A 17,046-nucleotide genomic window follows, 5' to 3' on the forward strand; every position below is an offset into this window, starting at 1 on the left:
TAGTTCTTCCCAGTCAATATCTCTCCCGGGGGTTGGGGGTGTCCCGATGCTCTCAGTATAGATGGATAAATAGTCATCCTCTTCTTCTATAGGAAGCTCTTGCTCCATCTTTTGCCTTTTTCCTTCTGGTTCCTCCTTTTTTTCTTCTTCCCTTTCCTCTTTTCTCTTTTCTTCTTGTCCCCTTAATTTTTCAATTTGCTGTACTAGACTAAGGGGAAGGTCCCAGTCTTTTGTTTCTGCACTCGTCGATTCTGGACCTGTGGGCTGGTTTTCTTCCCTCCTCTTTCTTTTGTTTCTATTCTTTGCTCTGTCCACCTGGAACAAGAGCTCGACATCCAGACTCGGGAAGGCTTTCGGTCTGGCCGATACATATACGTTTCGGTGATTCACTGGTAGTTTAAAGGACGTGTTGACAAACTAAGCGAACCAACAACAACAACAACAAAAAGAAAAAACTGCGGTCTTCTCAACTCCAGAATTAGTACTGAATGAGGAATTTTAGAATTCTCGTTCTTATAACCACATGGATTTGCCCAGTTCCCATAGAAAGATATTCAATAAATCCATCTTAATACTTTGTGAACTGTTTCCACTAAAAATATACGAGAGAAGCCTGTGAGTAGTATCCAATTTCATTTTCACAGTTCACTTGTCGAAGGGTAAGAACCCACCCCTTCGTCTCTTATTTCCATGACCTCTGGTTCTGTCTTCAGAGAAGGTTTCCCTCTAAAATTTATTACGGTTCAAAGTTCTTTTTCTCTGGTCAGAAGTCTCACATTTGTTCCCTCAATTCTTCGGCTATTTCTCTGTTTCCATAATTATGATTAACTCTCTTCTATTCAGAAAATAGGGGTCACAGAGGATTTTGGGAAGGAAAAAAAAAAGTAAGAAAGTCTGTTTCAAAAAAAATTATCTTAAAGTACTCTAACTTGTACATTTATACTCTTACTTGTGTCGAAAATTGTACGACATTCTAGGAAAACGTTTTGGAGTAGCAATTTCTTTTTCTGTTTCCTTATTTACAAAGTCTGGTTTGTCATAATACTTTTTAAGCTGATCACAGTTAACCTTCAACACTGTTTTTCGAACTAAGTCTTCAACAATTTCATAACTATTAGGAGCGATTTTGTTCTTAATAACATAAGGCCCCGTCCACTTTGCTAATAAACCTGCTGTCTCCCTCTTTGCGGCGCACGACACTCTTACAGCTTTTAACCAAACTTTATCTCCGACATTATACGGATTCTCTTTCCTTTTAACATTATATTTTCTTTCTTGTTCTTTGTGAGTCCTTTCTTGTACTTTTAACGCTAATTCTCTGGCTTCAGATATTCGTTTAGCCGTGTCTCTCACATAATTCAATACATTATTTTCGTTCTCCTTTACTCGCATCTCATTAGATACTAATTCAAAAGGATCCCTCATTTCTCTACCAAAATGTAAAAAACTCGGCGAGAATGAGGTGCTAGAACAAATCTGATTGTTTATAGCGAATTCAATTTCTTTAATATTATTAGGCCACTGCGGATGTGATTTACAGTACATAGCTAAAAGCTGTTTAACTTTCTTGCAATATACTTCGCTTTTATTACCACAGGGTCTATATCTAACAGTGTGCACCTTTTTAGCTTTCAATAGCTTCAGGGTATCAGACCAAAGCTTATTTTTAAATATTGAATGATTATCAGAAACCAGAACTTCATAAAATTCGCTTTGACAAAATACTGTCATTATGCAGTCGCACACAGCTCTGGCGGAAATCTTTCTCAATGGAAATATTCTAGTAAACCTTGAGAACGCATCCGTTGCTATAAAAGCATACATAAAACCTCCTGTCTTTCTTGACTATTTGACCCAGTATATCTACATATAGCGTATGTCCAGGTTTGGTTACTAGAGTACTGCTCATAAACCCCGTATTCTTACTTGTAGACGATTTAAACTTCGCACATGTCTCTCAAGCTAAACAATAGCGTGTTATGTCTTGACTCATTCCTATCCAACTAAACTTCGTCTGAGTTTTCAAAATGGTTCCTTTTATTCCAGGGTGTCCGGAATAAACAGAACTATGCAAAGCTTTCAATACAAGATCCCTTAATTTACTAGGAACCCATATAACAAATCTAGCATCATTGGTTACCTTATCCTTAACTATTCTCTTTAGTAGGCCATCGACATCAATAATTGATATTTCAGCTAATCGTTTAATCCGGCTATACTGCTTTCCCTCTAAAGCTATTTCTTTCCCACTAAAAAGCTTTATTATTTTTCCCAGTTCGTCATCTTCTCTCTGAGCTTTCTTAAATTCTTCAACGTTAACAATTTTATCCACGGTTTTTTCTTCTCCGTGTGAATCTTCATCTTTTTCAAGGAAAGGTAATTCTTCAAATCCTCTTTTTATTTCCTCCGAACCAAAGTTATGTAAAATACATCTCGGTATACTACAAATACCTTTCTTCTTTTTTCTTTCTTCTTTCAAACTGCCGCTATTATAAAAAGCAGTTATATTGACTTCTTCTCTAGGTAACTCCTGAAAATCAATCAATTTTCCATCACTCATTTCGAGTTTCAAGAACCCGTTGTCTCCGACGTCCTCTAAGGGATAATATTCATTCATTAAATCATTTCCCTCATATTCCTCCGGGATTGTGTAATCATCCTGTATGCGACTCAAATAGTCTACATACAGGGCCTTTCCCTTTAAATGTCTCAAAACAACAGGGTATTTACTAATTCTATTTATCCATCTGCAAACAACAGCTGGTACTTTGGTAGCTTTCAAAAGAGGTAATAAAGAAATGTGATCAGTATATACGAATACTGTGGGTGCATTCAGCAAATATTTCTCAAATCTCTCTATAGAGATTAATATCCCAAGAAGTTCCTTCATTGTAGTATTGTATTTCCGCTGAGAATCTGTCAGTTTCTTAGATCCATACGCGATTACTCTGAGCTTCTTTCCATCTATCTTTTGAGAAATCACAAACCCCGTCGCTATATCCGATGTATCCACGAATAGGTAAAATTCCTTATTTAAATCTGGCAAAAGCAACTTCGGATCGCTTTCAAGGATTTGTTGCAGTTTCTTAATAGCATCTTCACATTCAGTTGTCCATTTGAACTTTTCATTTCTACGCAAAAGTTGGGAAAGAGGAGCAGTAATTTTCGCCATGTTCGGTATAGCTGATCTGAAATAATTATAAAACCCCAGAACTCTTTGTAGATCTTTGATACCCCTAGGTCTCTTTATCTGTCTGGCCATCCTAACCTTTTCTCGATCACACGATACACTCCCGTTTTCTATATGAAAACCAGGAAAATCGAAAGATTTCACAAATAACTGTACTTTGTTAAAACTGAGCGCTATATTCGCTTTTCTCAATTTCTCAAATACTATTCGCAAATCTTCTAAGTGCTGTTCTTCACTCTCACTTGCGACCACTACATCATCATAGTACACAATTGCGGTCTTAAAATAACATTCTGCAAGTACTATTTGCATCATTCTATTCAACGTATAAGGTAATGTACATAATCCGTAACACCCACGGGCATATTGATATATCCCTTGACATGTAAGCATGCCTGTGTATTTTTGAGAATCTTCTGCTATAGGTATATGTCCATAAGCATTACAAATATCAAAAATTGAGTATATCTTCTTCCCCCCAAGGTGAGCTATAGCTTCCTGTATGTCAGGTAATTGACTCTTTTCAGTTTTCGTAACCCTATTAATATTTCTCGCATCTAATATAATTTTGAAAGATCCCGATTTCTTTTTGTGTAATAATGGGCTACTGAGATATTTAGTAGGCTTTTTAACTATGATTCCTTGAGACTCCATCTCATCTAGTAACTGGCACATAATTCTTCTTTTTTCTTCTGACAAGGGTCTTAATTTATCTTCCTTTAGCTCTATATGATGTTCTATAACATTAGTTACCTTAGGTTCTTCTGAGAAAACTTCTCTATTTTCTATGAGCATTTCAATAACTCGCTGTCTAAATTCTCCACCTATGTCTAATTTATCTACTATCGGTTGTAAATTTCCCTCTATTTTTCTATCAAAATCTAAAATTAAATTCTCTGGGAAATCACTATCAAATAAACAAATCGGCTGTTCTATGTCCTCGCAATACCATCCTCCTCTAGAAAGATTTATTACAATCCCCACCTTCGAAATGAAATCTCTTCCTGCCAGAATTTCTCGCAAAAGTTTTTCGAGAATGATAAATTTGTGTTTAACAGTGAAATCATAAAATTTTACTGTCGCTGTAATTTCTCCACACGCAACAGTGGTCCCATCGGCTACTCTTAGGGTCAAGGAATTTTCTTTTACTTGCCCCCCATTTTGTACCCATTTATCTGCGAGTTCTTTAGAACAAACCGAAACAGAAACCCCAGTATCCAGTAACATTTTAGACTTTACGCCAAAGACAGTACAGTTGATAACAGGTGTTCTAGTCTTGCTAAAGACACTTTTTTTCTCCTTTCCCCGGCTACCCTCGCCGGCATCAAAAATCCGTTTTTTGGGATCACGGAATTAATGTTTCCTATTTCTCTATGTTGGGATAAGTGTCTTACTCTGTATCCCCTAAAATGTTTTCTCTCTCTCAAATTTTCTGTCATTTTTTCCTCTTGGAAATTCCTATCCGCTACGCTAATTCTATCTTCTTTTCCCTGGACTCGATCCACACTTTTTCTATCAACCGGCCGTATCATTCCGGTGAACTTCAGTGGCTTTGTTGATTTCTCAAAAGGAAATTTTCGCTTTTCGTCTTCAAATGTCCACGAATTCTGCGAAATTAATAAAATCAATTTCATTTCACTTATTAAATCTCTACCGCCGATCAAGTCATGAGCGAGGTCTCTTAAAACATGCAATTTTACACGTGCTTTCCTTCCTTTCATGTAAATGTTAACATACATGACACCTACAGTTTCTGTTTCTCCCTCAGCCAACTGTAATTTTATTTTTTCTTTCTTCATCTTTGCACCTTTCGTTATAAGTTTCGCCGCTAGGGATAAATTTATTAATGAAATTTCGCTTCCGCTGTCAGCATATAATTCAATACTTTCCCCCCAAATCTTACAGAGAATAAGCGGTTCTTTTACTGGATTATTCTCTTTCTGGGCTTTATTTTCAGAAGAATGTGTTTTCGTATGAACCACAGAGCTCTCCTTCTTATTTTCTTTTTTCTTTCTACAAAACTTACTAACATGCCCCCGTTTGTGACAAAAATCACAAGAAAAAGTCTTGTTTTCACAGCAAGAATTCGTCACGGTTTCCTTGCGGTCATTCTGTCCACGCTTAAAATAAGCAGGATTAAGAGCCGGGGGTAATAAATTACTTCCCCGCCCCATTTCTGCTCTTTCTAGCGCTGCAATAGGATTGCATGCCTTGGGTGCCTCTCGTTCGGGTAGATATAATAATTCACTCAAAAGAAGATGCTGGATCTTCAAACTTTCGCTTTCTAGCTGTTTCAGAGTTACAATTTCCTTGTTATATAACAGCTGTCTGAATCTTGGGTGAGAACGCTCCATAATGAAATCGACCTGAGATTTCTCATCCGGGGGATCTTCTAATCTGCTGAACATAAGCGCTACATGTCTCGTGTACGAAGCTAAAGATTCGTCAGCCTTTTGAAAACTATTTTGCAATTGCTGTTTAATCTCTTGTTCGTAATTGAAACTAAAATATTCTTTCAAGAAAGAATTTTTGAATTCCTTGTAACTAAAAAAGGGTTGTTTAAAAGCAAACCAAACTTTCCCGCTTTTCTTCAATGTCCGAGGGACAACTAATTCCAATAGCTGTTCATCGTTTAACTTCTTAGCTTGCTTAAATTCTTCTAATTCGTCTAGATACGCAAATGGATCCTCCCTAGGAATATCTCCTGTAAATTCAGGTAGGTTAAGCCTAATTTCTTCCACCCATTTACTTTGACTAATATTTGACTCCATTTCTTCATTATCTCCAGCAGAATTACTTCCTTGTTCGCGCCTGTTCTCTTCCCTTCTTAATTCCTGTATCTTAGAAATTATTTCTTCTGAGCTAACTCCCTCTCTATATTCTAGTCCAAGTGCTTCGCAAATAGTTCTTATATCTAGTCCCGTTGCCATGTTTAAAAACTTTCCCGAACGTAATTTCATAAATTGATGCTTCCCTTAAAAAATTAGAAACTTCCTCTCACTTAGTCTCTATACAAAAATAATTTTCACTTTGTCGCTTGTTTCGGGCGCCAATAATATGTGTCGCTTAACTATAAAACACATATATAATTAGTTCTCTATAATATATATGTAGTTGATAATATATTACATATATACTTTCAAGTGAAAATTTCGCTCCTTCCCGGTCTAATCCGGGGAAAAAAGAATTTAAAAAAAATCCTAACGGTTTCCTTGAATAGAGCTACACAAGTAACAGGAAAAATATAGAGACTATTCAATAACTTGTGAATAAATCTTTGTATTTGCGAAAATTAAACATAAAAAAAAATATCTTGGTTTTAATTCTTTAATGAGTTCCCTTAAATTCTTTACAATTTTTGTACAATTTTTATACAATATTAATATTCTTGTTCTTATCAAATTATATTGTTCGACCTACTATCTTTTAGGCCGTCAGTTCATTTAGCCGAGCGGCCAATATCCATTCCGGAAGAGGACTCATTCGATCCCCGACCGAAGCAAACCTAGTATTATATTTGTCGCCAGCTTACTCGACTAGACGACTGTTAATAAATGGGACCTAGTAGAAGACTCACTCGATCTTTTACAGGTTAAAAAAGAAATTACTCTTTCAGCTTTAATTCAGCTGTTCCTACTTAAAATTTCTTAAATAATAGAAAAAATCCGCAGCTATTCATCACTCAGATAACTGGGTTTAAAAAAAATTCAATCAGAAATGTCCCCTCATTTAAGAGACAATCAAAAATGTTTATCTAAATGCCCCCTCATTCAAGAGACAATTAAAAAATTAAAACTCTAAATGCCTCCTCATTCCAAAGGCAATAACAACTCAGTGAATGCCCCCTCATTCAAGAGACAACCACAATATTCTTTAAAAAAAATTCCGCAGCCGACATCATTCAGGCGACTGGGTACTAAAAAGGAAAAAAGAACAGCGCCTCCTCATTCCGAAAGCGGTTCCAAAAAAAAAAAAAAAAAAAAAACTTTATCTGGTTCGCCGTATAACGACCGCCATCACCTATTAAAGAAAATAGCTAAATTTTATCTCTATCAAACCCTCTTCCAGGCTCACTTATCCCGAAAGAAGAGTTATCATTATTAACTTAAAATGAACAGTCTCTATCATTCAAGAGAGCTGCCCAAATAAAATTAAGCAAAATATTTTAAAAATACTACATCAAAAAATAAAAGGTAGACTCCCTTATAATAGGAATCTAACTAAAAATCCTTAATTCATCCTATCTAAAAATATCCTAATTTCCTAAGATTTAAAAAGAAATGATAGGGTATATCTTAGAGCCGACTACTCATTGTGTAAGTCCGGTTGAGTGGTAGAAAACTTCATCCCTGCGTCCCTTCACTATCGGAGGCGCAGAGGGGTAAGGATCTCTGGGAGATGTGAAGAAGTTAGTGGTTGAGAAGAGAGTGCCTCCCCCACACAACATGGACCGTATTTATACGATCAGCCTCCCAGCTCACCAAGCATCCATATGTTTATAAAAAAAATCTTTTCCCACGGCTACTTCTTCTAAGGAGAACAGTAACTAAAGTGCAAAATACTGTATGTGAAAAATCTTATAAAACAATTAAAAAAATTCATGACAATTAATATAATCAATATACTATAATTATTTATGTAAATTATACAAAAATTAATGTGTAGATTTTTAAATCAACACAAAGTCTATGGCACAGGTCGGATGTAACTGAGTAATAAACTTACAGAAAAAAAAAACCATCGGGACGATAGGGTGCTCGAATCGAACATCGGCCTTCTGAATGTTAGTCCGATGTTCTAACGCCTGAGCTCGGAATACGTAGTGTACTCCCGCCAATACTACTGCGTGTGGATTCTATAGAATCTAGGGCGCCGATTTCTCTGTAACTTTGGGGATCCATTCAGATGCAGAAGGTATATATGAGGGTTTTAAGACAAACTGAATTCAAATTGTGCAAAATATTGTATATTTATAAATAGAATGCGGGGTCCACATGAACTTTGAGGGGGCTGCCCCCGGTCCCCCAGGATCTGTGACCTTGACAGATCACCGTGATCACGATAAGTAATGAAGAAATGGTTGGAATATAAACATACCAGTTGTATTAATAACACACTGCCAGCTCTACTGCCAGAGTTCTGCGCTCAGGTACACGCATAATCGGGGATTCCCGAAACACACGCATGATGGGAATTTCCCGGTGCAAACGAATGATCTGCAAGCCCTCACACAAACAAAAAAAGTACATGATTAAGCAAGTGTACAAATAGATGTAGGAGGAAGGAATGTTTCGTCGCTGATTTACTCGACCTTTTCTCTCCTATCCACTGTTAAGTTTGAGTTGCGTTTCTTTAGCACTAGATGGTGAAGAGCATTGCCTCATTTACAGGTTGTTTTCGCGTAGCATTTTTCGTTATATTTCTTAATGTAAGACGACCAATGTCACTATTCCAAGTGAACATTTTCATTTTCCGGAAAATTTTCCGTTTCCGTTTTTCCGGAAAATTTTCCGTTTCCGTTTTTCCGGAAAATTTTCCGTTTCCGTTTTTCCGGAAAATTTTCCGCCTTCCGATTTTCCGGAAAATTTTCCGTTTCCGATTTTCCGGAAAATTTTCCGTTTTCCGATTTTCCGGAAAATTTTCCGTTTTCCGTTTTCAATTTTCCGGTTTCCGGAAAAAATATTTTCCGTTTTTCCGGAAAATGTGGCCATCCCTACTGATAAGATCTGTAACTGATGAACACAATACCTTTACCAAACCTGTCTGATCAACTGTGTTACTCATGTGGCAAATAGTCTTTGTAACGAAATAGCTTCTGTTCCGCACATTTTCGTTCCATTAGATACCCGCATAGGAAAGAATCTCATTCTGGTGGTACAAAAGCTGGATTTTTTGCCCAGAAGAGTGATGAAGCATACCAGAAACAGATTTGTTCCTTCAATTAGTTACGGTACAAAAACGTTACATGCTTGAATAACGTTACTGCCTCATAACGAAAATGTGTGTTATGTCTTGTACCCACCGAAATTAAATAACCAATAATTTTGTTACAGAGAGCTATTTTCGTTACGTTACAGTTACGTTAAGTTATCCACCCCTGATATAAACTGTCTTTTTGTTGCCTGGACTTCTCCTTCCACGAGAACTATTAGTATGTTGCTCAAGACATTTTAACCTAACCCACTACTCATATATTTAATAAATTGTACTGATGTATTTACTATATATTTGTGTATTCTTTACTTTCAAACAGGATGGGGAAATATCTTTCCCACTTTACTTTATATCACAATAATACCCAAAAGTATTTTTCATGGTACATTTGTGTCGTGTACTTTCTCCTGGGGTGCTCTAAGAGGCCCCAAGTGTCCAGAAAGTCACTTTCAGAGAATTTTCCCAATTTCCCCAAATTTCCCTTTTAGCACAGTCATAGGGGCATGGACAATGTTGCGTTTGAAAGCTTTCTTTATTCTAAAGAGAACGACATACTAACCATACAATTCGAATAAAAAGTACCTTGTCCAGAAGGTTTAAACCCTATTTTTTTCCCTGTTCGTATATAATCAAATAGGATAGGGAAATATTTTCCCAGCCAGGTGAATATCAAATATATGGGAATTGTATTATGCAAAACTATCATCAATACCCTAATGTATTTTCCAGGGTACATTAAGGCCGCGTGCTCTTACCCAGGGCTGCTCTAGAAGGCCCTAAACTTCTACAAAGGGATTTTTAAAGAAAATTTTCCCGATTTTTTAAGAACAAATTTCCCTCTCCGTGTATGTCATAGGGCCATGGGCAAGGTTCCATTTAGCAGATTGCCTTGTTTTGAAGAGAATGATGTACTGATCATGCAATTCGGGTAAGTAGTGCTGACGCAGTAGTTACTTAACAAAGACTTTCCAAACTCCTGGAAAAATCCCATCGTTAAAAGGATTAAATCTCTCCCCCACCTTGTTGCCGACCCCTCACCCACGGGGACTTTTAGTATGTTGTTTAAGACACTTCCCCAACAACTGTACCAAATTTCAGAACTACACGATTCCCCCCCCCCTATTTTTCGTTCGTTGCCTGGCCTATTAGTATCTCAGAGAAATGGCTAAGTTTAGACATATATTTAGCAGAGACTGGAAAAGTGAAAATATATTTAGCAGAGATGGCGGTTTGGTGAATTTTTGGTAGCAGTTAAAATTACAGTACTTTCATTTTCAGGTATCATTAACATAAGCGTTCTTCAGAAAATCGCCTTCCCGCTGGTCTACTAGTTAGTGACTGTGCCTCTGTGACTGTTAATTTCACAGTCATTCACTGTTATTACTCACCTATCTTCTTTAGCCAAAAGACAGAATTGAGACACATTAAACTACAAAAAAAAAAAAAAAAAAAAAAAAAAAAATCCTTTTACATGTATTTTCATTACTTCAGAAAATCCGAAAAGCAGAATCTAAATAAGTTTACTTAGGCACGTCAGTATGCCTTGTTCTTACTTCTTGTAACTAATTTTTATTCTCAGTGTCCCATATATCCGAAGGAGCCGCTGTGGCCTAGTGGTAGAGCGTTTACCTCTGGTGCATGGGATCTTTGGTTCGATTCCAGCTCGCACCAAGTGAACTTTGTGATGGGCAAACCGTGTGCGTGGGTTTTCTCGGAGTTCTCCCGTTTCCTCCCACTTTCCTCATTCCACCATTTCATATATTTATCATCATCATCACAGTCTCCTTTAGCCTAACCGGCATAATCGTGGGACATAAAACTTAAAGATTTCATTTCATTTTTCACACATACACGAATTCCTGCTACCTACTTATAGTACATATACTATGCTCATATTTGTAACCATCTGGGTCTTCTAAAACAGAATCGAAATTATGAAAGATTGAAACATTCGAATTGAGAAGCCGATATTTTTAATAATAATTTTACATGCAACAGCTATATAGCTAAATATAGTACACAAACCTCAGATTTGAGCAAAATCACTTATTGGCATTGAATTTAATATACATGGGTTGGATAAAAAGTAGAGGCAACACTGTTCTTACGTCAAAGGAAAGTATCTCAGCACCACAACAGTTCAGTAGCTGATAAGATAATGTGGGTCGATGAATTACGGCAAGTGGTAACGACAGTGGGCTATTCAGTCAAGGGAGAAAAGTGGAAGCGCTGTAACAATATAAGAACACCGTGAGTGGATTAAGATTGAAGTGACATGTGGGCAAGGTGCACAACAATGTTTTCAGGCAGTGGCGGCTCGTGGAATACAAGGTAGGGTGGGCCATATATATATACATACACTATGCTCTTTCATGCTTAAGGCTGGAGAATTTCTGGATCATATTTGTGTTGAATTTCTTTATTGTGGTAATATAATCTATGTGTGTAGATAATATTGTTAGTGCATTGAGTCTGTCTTGGCTCATCGAATTCCTTAGACAAGTCTTCACCTTTTTTTTAATGTACTGAAACAACGTTATGATTCTGCTGTAGCAACAGGCGTTGTCAACACTATGCTCACTAGTTTTGACACCTCAGAAAATGTATCTCTTAAGTCATTGTCACGCAGAGATAGTAATAAATCTCTGGTGGTATTAATTGCGCAAAGAATATCAGTGTTGCATGCGGCCGATAGTTCGGATTTCACTTTTTTTTTTTTTTTTTTTTTGTTCAGCATCGGATAGGAACGGTATACAACTGTTAAGTCATTTTCCTGCAAGGGCTGTTTTGGAAAAGTTCTGAGGATTCACTATTGAAAACGCGCGTAATACTTTCTAACAACACGCTTACTTTATTTATTTTCCGCAACCACACGAAAACACAGGGGGGAGGGGGGATAATACAAAAGCTACTAAGAAGATACACATCTAAACTGAGGGATGGACACGCGGTTGATTTTGGATCCTTTTAGCAGAAGTAAGACACGAGAGCAAAGTCAAGGGACAAATAAGTGAAAGTGAGGAATAACCTCTCCTCTACAGACAAGGCGAATTTTGGCAATAGGCAAGCTTCAAAGCTTTTTGTTTGGAAAGGGTTGGATGCAATCGTGTGGATGAGGGCCTACGATTCTTGGCCGATGCTACCTACATTCAAGCTGGGTTTTCACGTTGCTCGCCACACGAATCTCAATGCAAAACGATACTAAGACCATACTGAGACTGCTAGGCCCTTTTTTTTCTTTATTTTGTCCTGACCGCGTGAATAGCGTGCCCATAAGCGTAAGCAGTACATGGAAAAAACTGATTTGAAGGAGTCAGAACTACTGTTTTTGGTTCAGAGGAAGATTATAGCAACAATACTAGCAGGATAACTTAAGATACATACATTTTTCTATATTAATACAAAAACGATGGGAGGGTCGGGCCCATCGGGCCCCTTATGACGGGCCGCCTCTGCTTTCAGGACTTCGTGACAGCTTCGTCAAAATGAAGGAACCACTTTGTGGGAAGCAGAACAACACAAACATCGACAAAGATTGACGTGCCGATGTGATAGAGATAGAAGGTGATTACACTGAACAAATGCAACAAGTATTCTCAGCAAAAAGTCAGGTACGAATTATAACTATGTTGCCGTTATTTTTTATCCAGTCCTTGTATTTATCACGAAATTTTAATACATGGCGGAAATTCTGGTAAAGTTGGTCATTAATCGTAAATGTATAGTGTGAGATGCTACGGAAATATTTTAAATCCTAAGTTATCATCCATGCTGTGAAATATTTTGAGAAAAAATGCATGACCAAATATTTCTAGATGAAAGAGCCACCTGAAGATGCGTATTAAAAAAACTTAATTCTACTAGTAATTTTACTATTTACCAATTTCGAAGAACTTCATATACATGCCCCTGGTCATGAATTGTAATAAACAGTCCACGTGGTCGACGAAAAATTAAGCCAAATTTTTGACATGCAAGGCCTACTGTTGGCGTATACACAATTGGCATTAACTTCTGTACATTTTCAGATAACAGTCTGTAGAAAAGTCTTTCGTTTCGGTCCTGGAATAAAGAAGAAATTTAATATGAATTACAGACGATGACATTACACGTAAAAGCAAAATAGTACATTAATGAGAACCAGAGGTGAGTACGTCAGTGATCATTGGTCATCAGTTCATCATATTCCGCAATCATATGTAGTAAGAATCAACACTTATGTGGTATTGTATTATATCCATTCTATCATGAGGATACAAATATGGATGATTGTGTTCCATCGTATTACACCCGGGAATATTATGAATCTCAAAAGAACTGGTGACTTCTGTTAGGATGTGCGAAGATTTGAAGGCTATAACTGATGTGACCAGCTTTATATTACGTTGCACCATCATTATCAGTGCTGGCGTCAACTGAATGGAAAGGTTAAAGGTCATACGAAGATAACTGCTTATTACACAGAAATGAGTTTTGCATACCCCAGATGCAAATACGTATTAGAAATTCAAATCAGGCTATATGATCTTCGTAGTTTTGCATTACACAAAAAGAGTAAGTTTTTTGGGGGAAATTTGAAGCTGATAGCTGATCTTGCTGACCTTAGCAATTTTGCATTTCGTTGATTCATCAGCTTTAGAGACCACTGAATGAATTAATCTTCGTACTACATTTATTTCTGTATGTGTGTTAAGATGAGTGAACATAATACCAGGTACTACCAGTTTCACGTTACGATGTAACTACCATCAGTTTTGGAGGTAACTGTATATAAAAACTTGAAATATGGCAAAGTATGCATACTTTGTCAGCATTTTCCTATAATCATGAAACATAATGACTTAAGTTTTCGAGGACACTGGATAGAATTTAAACCTCATGACTAGCGTTAACAGTTACGTATTATGTTCACACATCAGGAATCATCAACTTTCGAATGCACTTGAAGTACAGGTGGTTTGAAGGTTGTAACTTTTAGCAATTCTTTAATATGCTCAAACAATCATCAATTATAAATCTTGGAGACTACCAGAAGGTAAAAGGCTTCTCTTCAACGTCAGGTATGCAACTTAGGACAGTTCCATAATCATTTTAGTCTACCAAGACTGCACAATACACCTTGAGCCAGTATTAGTTTTTGAGGCCATTCTTTAATTTCGTGAAAAACAAGGTGAGAAACAGAACACCTACAACTAAGAAAAAGTGAATTTAATTTCTTTACTATAAAGAACACTAGCATATATTACCCGCTTCGCTGGGTTGAAATGAAAATTTAAATGCACAACTCCGTATCTCATGTGTGTAGTACCAGTGAAATACGCTGTTTTCGTTTTAAATGGCATCGATTTAACCAGTATCGGAAAGATCATTGATCATCTCGGCGACCCCGAAAACCATGGATTCGACACTAATATTGGTCATTTTCGATCATTTATATATATATATATATATATATATATATATATATATATATATATATATATATATATAACCCCTCCCCCATGTAGCGGGCCATGCATCGGAAATGTCACCGTTCATCTCAGCGACCACAAAAATGTGCATTCAGCACTAATATCGGCATTTTTCGATCATTTTTAAATATATCTTCCTCCCCTCCCCAAGTTGAATTTGAATTGAAACGCGATCGAAAGTATCACTGTTCATCTAAGCGACCCAGAAAACTATAAATTCGACACTCATAGTGGCCATTTTCGATCATTTTTATACCTCTTTCTCCCCCTCCCCCAAGTAGCGGGGCTGATTTTGGATTTAAATCGGATCGGAAATGTCACTGTTCATCTGAATGATCCCGAAAACTATGGATTAAACATTAATATAGGTCATTTTCGATTATTATTATTATTATATATAGCTCCCCTTCTCCGTGCTGCGGCACACATCAGAATTGTCACTGTTAATCTCAGCTACTCCTAAAACTATGATTCGACACTAATATTAGTCATTTTCGATCATTTTCAAATGTTTATCCCTCTCCCCTACGTTGTACCCTCCCTCTCCCCAACTATTAGGCTGAACTTGGATTGAAACTTCATCAGAAATGTCACTGTTTCTCTCACCGACCCCGAAAACTATGGATTCAACACTAATATCGGTCATTTTTTATCATTTTTAAATTTCTCTCTCCCTCCCCCTCCCCTTTGGTGCATCGTCAAAGTGCATAGCCTAAAGTATTCCCTGCTCCTATACTCATGTATGTTGAAAATTTGATTGAGCTCGGTCGGGTAATTCAAGAGTGAAGTCATAAAAGCAGTTATTTTTATTTCTTTTACATATATCTCCCCCTCCCCCTCCCCTAGGTTGGCTCGTCAAAATAAAACGATAAAAAACACCCAAGGCCCAACCCTCATATATGTTGAAAATTTGAACGAGATTGTTTTTGTAGTTGAAAGGTTATTAGGTTTTAAAAGTTTTTATTTATACGCCCCCCTCCCCTCCTCTTAAAATGAAATTACAAAAATGTTTCCAGATCCGAACCTCATGAGTCTTTGAAAATTTGACTGAAATCGGTCGGATAGTTCAAGAGGTATTAAGTTACGAAAATAGTCACTTTCAATTATATAAATTGATTCTTATATATCTTCCCCTCCTTCTTCACTCCTAAGTTGCTCCATCAAACTTAAAACACAAAAACGATCCCAGGTCTGAGCCTCATCTATGTTGAAAATTTGATCAAGATCGGTCGAGTGGTTCAGGAGTTATTAAGTTTTATTCATTTTTCTATACCCCTTCCCCCGCTCCCAAACCTCAGTTCTACCATCAAAGTGAATAGCCTAAAACCAGCCCAGCCTCGAACCTCATCCATGTTTCAAATTTGATTGAGATCGGTCGGGCGGTTCAGGAGATTTAGAGTCACAAACATAGTGATTTTCAATTGTATATATACAGTGAAACCTGTCTTCAGCGGAATCGAGCGGGACTCGCAAAAATTTCCGTTAAAGACAGGTTTCCGCTTAATAGAAATAGACCTTTCCGTTAAAATATATATATATGCTTATAACGGACATAATGAAAAAATATATTGATGTACGCAACTTGTTCAATTACAGTACTTTTTCCTTCTACGGATTAATAGCCCCAAAAAACTTAAAATAAACAAAATATGCTGTGCACACTTTCCTTTATTTTCCCCAATAGTCAAGCAGGATTTTTTGCATACATTGCTAATACTTGGCTGCGGTATACTTCAGGACACAGAAAAGCTTTCTCTGGAATTTTGAAAGTCCTCTGAACTCTTTCTTCCTTGTTTTCACGACACGTGATGGAGATATATAACTTCTGCTTTACCTCAATTCCTTTTTTCCAGAACCTTGTTTTGTCAGTTTTCTTCTCATTTTTGTTGGCTGTCGCTAGTTGCTACACAAGCGGAACAGAAGTACGCCTACAAAGAAGACTGACAGCTGACATGCTACGTAGGACTAGCGAAAAATTGTGGGAGCTGAATATGAGTAGTGATTGACGAAGGTCAACACTGCCCATAAAGATTTAACAAAAAAACGAAGTATTTATCGCAGACAGTATAAGTTTACCCTCTCACAGGATGTTTAGAAATTTTCTAAACGATGTAGTCTGAAACTCAGAATTTTCCGTTAAAGGTTTATTTTGCTTTCCGTTGTCCGCATAACACAGTTTCCGCTTAATGAAGGGACTTTTACATGTCTTTTACTCCAAAATCCATGGGACCATGAAATATTTCCCTTTAAGACAATTTTCCGTTTAATAAAGGGTCCTTTGAAGGCAGGTTTTACTGTATATAGATTACAGTTTTGTTTCTCAGTTTTTAGGCTACAAGTGTTGCGAAAAGGATATACCAGTTCATTTAGATAAATCATACAAAAAACAAAGACCAGCTTTGTTGCTTGAACTGGATAAGCTACTGCTCTGTGTGATATTTAGAGAAATGA

At 36.9% G+C, this 17,046-nt stretch overlaps 1 protein-coding gene across 1 annotated transcript in view; it reads right to left on the bottom strand.

Annotated features, from left to right (window-relative positions):
- Men-b (NADP-dependent malic enzyme b, mitochondrial) overlaps nucleotides 1–17,046 on the bottom strand; it is a 1,138,140-nt gene that overhangs the window by 555,261 nt on the left and 565,833 nt on the right. The window contains exon 4 of the mRNA XM_081728617.1: nucleotides 13,005–13,186. Within this exon, the coding sequence (XP_081584743.1) occupies nucleotides 13,005–13,186 (182 nt within the window). The remainder of the gene's footprint in view (nucleotides 1–13,004; nucleotides 13,187–17,046) is intronic.

This window comes from Thermobia domestica, chromosome 10, assembly GCF_964235325.1.
Source record: "Thermobia domestica chromosome 10, izTheDome1.hap1.1, whole genome shotgun sequence".
NCBI classification, from domain to species: domain Eukaryota; kingdom Metazoa; phylum Arthropoda; class Insecta; order Zygentoma; family Lepismatidae; genus Thermobia; species Thermobia domestica.